The sequence below is a fragment of the Coenobita brevimanus genome, chromosome 71, assembly GCF_032717465.1.
Source record: "Coenobita brevimanus isolate Jiangsu-jjx chromosome 71, ASM3271746v2, whole genome shotgun sequence".
NCBI lineage: Eukaryota > Metazoa > Arthropoda > Malacostraca > Decapoda > Coenobitidae > Coenobita > Coenobita brevimanus.
Genome location: NC_137024.1, coordinates 56253170 through 56260611, shown reverse-complemented (window position 1 = coordinate 56260611; position 7442 = coordinate 56253170). Strand labels below are relative to the sequence as shown.

The following is a 7442-nucleotide window of genomic DNA, read 5'->3' as shown; positions in this document are numbered from 1 at the left end:
GACTAGTACCTACGGTAGGCAGTTGCTGGTCGTGGCGGAGAGAGTTCAGTTGGACAGACTTCATTCCAAAGCATAAACATTAATATATCTCCTAGTGGGACGCCTGATCTCCTACAATATAGTGTCTAAGCCTACAAATTCTCAAGCCGTGTAACAAGTGATGGAGCCGGAGCCAAATGTGTGTGTAATTTTGTTGCAGCACCCAGTGTGGGAAAGCCCTGGGTGTGGGTAACCTTGAGTAAGCCAGCTGAGGTCAGACCACGCACCACGCACCACCTCGCCACAGTCACCACTCACTGCTAGTATACAGTAACACTGTCAAGCCTACTCACGGTGCACGGTAAGAAACGTTTAATACACAGGATACTTTACGGTCTTAGTTTTACTGTAGTAAGGTCACAATTGTTTAGGTTTTCCGCTCAGTTCTTGTTTGCATGGGATTTATACTATGACGTGATAATGAAAAACTTTGTGACTGCAGTTTCCAGAACTGCACATGTAAAATGTATCCAACTTTTTATAGCCTGTAACAAACATACCTATATATCATCATCATCATCATCAGCAGCAGCAGCAGCAGCCGCTGAGTGTCCACTGCAGGACCGACCTATTCCTACTGATGCAGGGACGACACAGCCAATGTATCTCTACCCAGTGGCTTAGGCTGTCTGGTAGAGACATACCTATATATATATATATATATATATATAAATAAATGGAAAAATATCGTAAACGTTATGGTGATGCAGTTACATCCTTGCCGGCAGGAACAATGAGGGTGTTGGTGATTGTGGCACTGGTGACGGCCGCCTCTGCCAGGATGGCCGGGAAGCTGCCAGGAGGGTTCAGGATCGCGCCGGGGTTCTCCTGTCAAGGGCGGGAGTACGGGTTTTATGCCGACGTGGAGAACAAATGCAGGGCCTACCACGTGTGTCAGCCCGTGGTGGACGAGGCGGAACTGGTGAGGCACTGAGAACGTTTGTTGTGACTAGTGAGACAGAAAACGTTTTTTGTGAGTGGCGAGGCACTGAGAACGATTGGTGTAAAAGGTGAGGCACAGAAAACGCTTGTTGTGGGTGGCGAGGCACTGAGAACGTTTGGTGTAAATGGTGAGGCACAGAAAACGTTTGCTGGATATGATGTTATGACACTGAGGTTAGGTGAACGAGTTAGCGAGATACAGGGACGTATTTTGTGTATGATATTCAGACGCACGAGTTTGGTGGGACGAATTGTGAGACACAGTGAACGTTTGTTATTAATGATGAGACAGTGTATAATATTATGACACAGAAGTTAGGTGAACGGACACAGAGACACAGAGTGAATATTTGTTATTTAAGACACACCCATCTACACATTACCATCGCAAACAATAATTCTGCTGGTGTATGTAGGAGTTGACTCTGATGGATTGGTATCTCTTGATCCTGGCCTGGTGTCTCTCCTTTGGCAGATTGTGGAGGAGGCGCATTTCACTTTCATGTAATTAACTCTTGTATCCTTCTGTATCTCGGTGTTCACTCTGATGGCCTGGTATTTTTCGGTGTTAACTCTGATGGCCTGGTATTTCTCCTAATCTTCACCTGGTGTATCTCCTTTCGCAGGTTTTGGAGGAGGCGCATTTCACGTTCCTGTGCGGCCAAGACACAGTGTTTGATCAGGAGCAGCTTGCCTGTGCTGAACCCGCCGTCGCCTTCCCCTGCGCTGACGCCCCCTCTATCTACGAGTCTTCCAACATCCCCCTGCGCTTCCCACCTGAGCCAGAGACAGAACCTCCCCCTCTTCAACAATAAGCCACCTTTTCAAAAACAATAAGCCACTTTTTCTCCAACAATAAGCCACCTTTTCACCAACAATAAGCCGCCTTTTCACCAACAATAAGCCACCTTTTCACCAACAATAAGCCGCCTTTTCACCAACAATAAGCCACCTTTTCAACAACAACAAGCCAGCTTTTCAACAACAACAAACCAGCTTTTGGCCAACAGTAAGCCACCTTTTCACCAACAATAAGCCACCTTTCACTTCAACAATAAGCCACCTCCTTGTCGCATACACATACTAAAGACTGTATAAGCTTTGTGTTTTGAGAAGCCTTGTAGCATCTCTCCTTCACCGTAGTAATACTCCAGATTTTACTGCATTTACCGTATATCACGCGACTCATTACACGTGTATTACCATTACTGTATCTGAAACCTTGCATTTGTATCATTATGTAAATATGATAAATTATATGGAATTATTATTTTCGTTTATAAAGAATGATTATTTATACTCAGATCTAGGCTACATACAAATTACTATTATCAGTGTTTACTAATAGAGCAGGCCCTGTACTAACAATTTTCTCGTGTACTTGGAAGACAATAAAGTATACTAGCTAAAAGAGTCTTGTTTTTACATTCTACAATTAAAAGAACTAATTTTATACCTGTCATCTACAAAACATGATATTCTTTAGGAGGAGATTCATACGACTTTTTCAAACGATTTCATGCATTTGTCGCTTCAAGCAATGCTGACACTACAACCTCAAGTAGGCTACGACTTTTTTTTCACTCTGGCTAGCTGTTTTACTAGCTGTTTTACTAACCATTCGCCTAAGGGTTAATGGTTAGCTATAAGAGACCTAAAAATATAACTTCAAAACTATAAATTCAGTAGGCTAATTATTTAGACAGTGCAAGTTTGCTGCGCTACTGGACTGTGCGGTGCGTCCCAAGGAATGGTACATGTGTTCGTCATTTCTGAAGCTTTTTGTCAGGTGTGTTGTCCAGTCGTAACTAAAATACAGTATTCTGGGTGACATGCAGGGGTACTAATGATGGGAGATACAATCTGAAACAAGTGTAACCACGTGCACTAAACACCAACACTATATTCTAAAAAACACGCAAACACACATACATATATTAGCCTACACAGGACATATATGTATGTATATATGTGTGCAGTATATATATGTAGAGAGAGAGAGAGAGAGAGAGAGAGAGAGAGAGAGAGATTTAACCTAGCTGCGTATATAAACTGTACAAAAATCAATGTAAATTCTAAGAGTTAATCTACCGGTAAGAGTTAATGCACGATAACTTAGCAATATAAAATGAAACTGAATACAACTTTCCCAAAACTAAGAAAATCCCGCTACATCATTAAATTCGTACCTCTTACAATATTCATGAGACACATTATTGACCCACAAACAACTTCCTTGCACGGTACAACGCAAGATATCAGTTTAAGTAAAGGTCTCATCTTACTGAAGAGGTTAGTGTCACTGGCTACTAAGATGCAACTTTAAACAAACTAATAATACGGTAATACCCTAATCTGTTTGCATCTCTTCCCATCACGGCGGGAACGCAGCCCCTCTCTTCCAAAACACTCTCACCGTTTTTCAATTTCTCTAGCGCATAAGTTAACAAATGCTCTATCATGCACATAAATGGTCAACTCTGGAACCATCTCCCTTTCTCTGTCTTTGCCATTATCTGCGACCTAAAAGCAATGTGCACACTAGGAGTGCATTCACTAGTTATATAACCCAGTGTAGTCACCTGAAGGTAGGACTACACTGAGTGAGTGGATGGTGGGCGCCTCCACTTATCAAAACGTTTAGCTACGTTAAAAAAAAAAAAAAAGGTCACTCAGGAGAAAATTAAAGTAGAGGCTATGGGTCAAATATATACCGGTACCTAAAAAACGAAAAAACGAAAAAAGAAGAAAGAAAAAGAGAAACTTGAAGAATAGGCTCAAGAAATTAAAAAGAAAAAAAGGTGAGAATAAAAAAATTGAGAAAACAAGACATTCGTAATCTAACTGTCCATCTTCCAAGCATTTTTAGTCTTCCTGAGAAACCTGCTGTCCACCGTGGGAAACATCAGTGGTAGTGATAAACAGCTTAGGCCTCCACTCAAAGCGTTTAGCACTAGGGCATCTCTCTCTCTCTCTCTCTCTCTCTCTCTCTCTCTCTCTCACACACACACACACATACATACAGCCACGAAATCTGGCAAGCAATGGCAACAACTCGCAAGGCTCACGACTCTTCGCTCTCTCGCTGTCAAGAGGTCAAGAATTTTACCAGGACTCTAATTTATAAAGAATCCTCACAAACTTACAAAATAAACAATAAAAAAGATCTCCAAAAGAGTACAAAATCATCAAAGCTCATCCTGTTGTTCTTATTTTTTCACTCTCATGTTCACTTTTATCTGAGCAGTGTTTGATGGGTAGTCGTATAGGGAAAAACATATTTATAAACATACTAACTTATGCAGGACTTAGGGTTAAGACTGGTTATAAATATGGGTTCCTTGTTCCTCCTTGGGGTCCACATTCCGCCATAAACAATTCGGCTTATCCTTAAATAGTCTAAGTCCATGTAGCCCCGTCTTCAAAATCGGCTTCATTTCATTTCTTATACTTTTTTTCTTTTGTCCTGATGAATATATAAGATTGAGTAAATACGCTGGATCAGATCACTGCACTATGTTGACGTATTACCACATTTATTTCATTCTTATAACCCCCAGACGATTTTTTTGTTCAGATAAGGAGAAACTTTTCAAATTGGAGGGGTAAGATACAGGTTTCACAACAGGGTTCTCCTAAGCTTCAATAAGTCGTTCTTCCTTGGGGTCCACATCTCGCCTTAAACACCTCGACTTAACCTTATATAGTCTAAGTCCACGCATCCCTGCCTTCAAAATCGGCTTCACTTGCCAACGAATAAAAGACTTTAATTATATTTTATTTTATTTATTTTTTCATTTTTATTTTTTGCAAACAGAAGGAACCCACGGTTGGAAGCTTACAAAATGTTGTTTTCTGACAACTGAGGAAGAAAAACAGAAAGAAAGAAAAAGGATGAACAGGGCGAGTCCCAATTCAAGATCAATCCATTTCGACGTCTGGACATCTTAGGTATACTCATGTAGCACAGAATATCACAGACAGAAGGAAATACAGATTGACAAGAACGGTTCCAGAGTTGACCAGTTTCATATGTGAATAAATGAGAGAAGCTGCTGATTAATTCTTGAAGTAGAGTGTTGGACAGAAATGAGGTGTGTGTGTGTGTGTGTGTGTGTGTGTGTGTGTGTGTGTGTGTGTGTGTGTGTGTGTGTGTGTGTGTGTGTGTGTGTGTGTGTGTGTGTGTGTTGACAGATGGATGCTGCGCGCCCGCCGTAATGCGGAAGGGATGCACGCAGGTACCGGTAGTTCAGAAGAGTACCGTAGTGGTCATTCAAATTGCGTTTTAATGCACCATCTTATTCCCTCAGGTAGAAAATAAAATATCTACTCGTATTTACCTGCAGTCAAACGCCTTAATCCCGGAAGGGGTAACCATAAACCAATCGCCTCCGTGTCACCCAGTCCTCCATTATCAGGCAGCTCTTTCCCCAGCTCACATATCCTCCCTCTCTCATATACCTCTTCACCTCATCCATCCATCCATCTCTTCCTTGGTCTCCCCCTCCCCTCTCCCGTCCCTCCACCTCACTCACAGACCCTCTCCTAGCCAGTCTCTCATTCTCCATCCAGACCACAAGAATAAAATAGGAGAGGACGTCATCGCTGTGTAAGAGTTAAACTTAGCTGATTGCTTGATTTGCCTCCTAAGAAAGAAGAGCCGTCCTTAGGCTTGGAAAAAAAAAGAAAACGTTCAAGAGAGAGAGAGTGATTTCCTCGTGAGTGAGCCAAGTATCAAGCTGTTACCTACGATCACCCTCCTGTCCCAAACCTGACCCGTCCCAGAGCAAGAACCAGCCCACCCTTTCACTTTCATCCCGACCAGGTTCTCTCGGGATCTCAAGGAAGACAAAAAAGGGGAAGGAATCTCGGTCCTGCCTGCCTGTCCAAGTCGCCTTGTCCCGTTAACCCCTTCAGATCCAGGACGAATTGTTTTTTCTGGTTTATTCCTACTACCTCTAATCGACTGTGTTAGTTCTGAAGAAACCTTTTTCTTTTTTCATGTTAAGAAAGAACAAAACGGTGGAAGTCAGTAATAAAAAAAAAAAAGAAAAAAAAAAGATGACCTCTCCAGTGAAATATGAACAAAAGCAAGCCAAATTCAAGAGACTTTCTTCATTAATCCCTTCAATACTCGATGCCTCTCCCGAAGCTGAATGAAATCGTCTGAAGGAACAAGGAATAATGTATAACATGCCCCATCGAACGAAACAAAATACGGTTTACTGATAAAGACTGAATACAATTTACTGATAAGGACACAAGGCGGTATAATTAACTCCACACCTCTTTTAGGCATCTCCTTAACATAGGCTACCTCTTATCATCTCCATCACACATTCAGAGCAGAGATTTCCTTATAGACTCAGGGCATACACTTCCCTGCACGATACAAAAGGAGACGCCTCTTCCAGTGCCTGCCTTTGCCTTGTCCCGTTACGTCCTCTCCACCGCCCACTCTGGCGATACTGGATGTCCCCCACCAAGTCTATAAAAACGCACCTTCCCGCTCCTCTCCCGCTAGTCCGCATCTTCACCTCCACACACTCGGTCCTTCCACGGTCGGAACCCATTTACAATTACGGTAAGAAATCATTTGACATATGTAATAAAGGTAAGAAATTAATCTATATAACTCATTTTTCACCTTCAAAACGCTCCCCCTCTTTGTGCCGCACCTTCACCCTCAGCAACTTGTCCGTTCACAGTCGACAATAATTTCAATCCCGTCAATATTCACGGTAAGAAATTCATAAATTTGCTGCTGTTTCCTCTCCAATGCCCCACAATGACAGCAGAACAAATAATAAATAAATAAATAAATACATAAATAAATAAATAAAGAGTGCAGTAACGAGCACGCTCATGAATACAGCAGAATGCTGGAATTTCCCCTTGACAGATCTAATACTTGTTGTGTTTCTTTAAAATGTGACAGCATAAGAATTCGTGTACCGTACCGTACCAATTATAGCAAGCACGTATCATCCTTTAATCCACACATTTTCTCAATTTTTTTTTTCTGCCCAAGTCTTCAATTCATAATATAACTGGTATTTTCAGTTCTTCACATTCACAGACGGTCGATCCTAAAGTCTTCCTTATTTTGTCTTGCCCTCTTCTTAAGGTTTCCATTCTTTCAGGCAGCGTCTATGGGCATCTCTAAGTACATTCATCTTTATTTTAGCTTTCTTTGGGACAGCTTTTGTCTATCTTCAGCCTTTGGTACGTACTTGTAAAAAAAAAAAGAAAAAAAAGAAAAAAAAAAACAGAAAATGAAAGAAATGTACAAAATTGCGAGTGTCATATCCTTCAGTTGTATACACAGTAGAACACTCATGCTCCTATGACCTACTCTCAGGCATCAGCAAGAAGAGAATACAAGAGCTGTCCCGACAATAAAAGAGTCAAGTGGTGATAAAGGTAACACTGACAAACACATTCCTCCTACAGGCACCAAT

The 7442-nt window shown here is 41.5% G+C and overlaps 1 protein-coding gene across 1 annotated transcript; it reads left to right on the top strand.

Moving 5' to 3' along the window:
• The first annotated feature begins 257 nt into the window (after nucleotides 1–257).
• On the top strand, nucleotides 258–2124 carry LOC145406670 (U-scoloptoxin(01)-Cw1a-like). The gene is made up of 3 exons (XM_080277763.1): nucleotides 258–340; nucleotides 768–961; nucleotides 1608–2124. The coding sequence occupies exons 2-3, from the start codon at nucleotides 773–775 to the stop codon at nucleotides 1794–1796; spliced, it is 378 nt and encodes a 125-aa protein (XP_080133889.1). The 5' UTR covers nucleotides 258–340; nucleotides 768–772; the 3' UTR covers nucleotides 1797–2124.
• Nucleotides 2125–7442: the final 5318 nt, after the last annotated feature.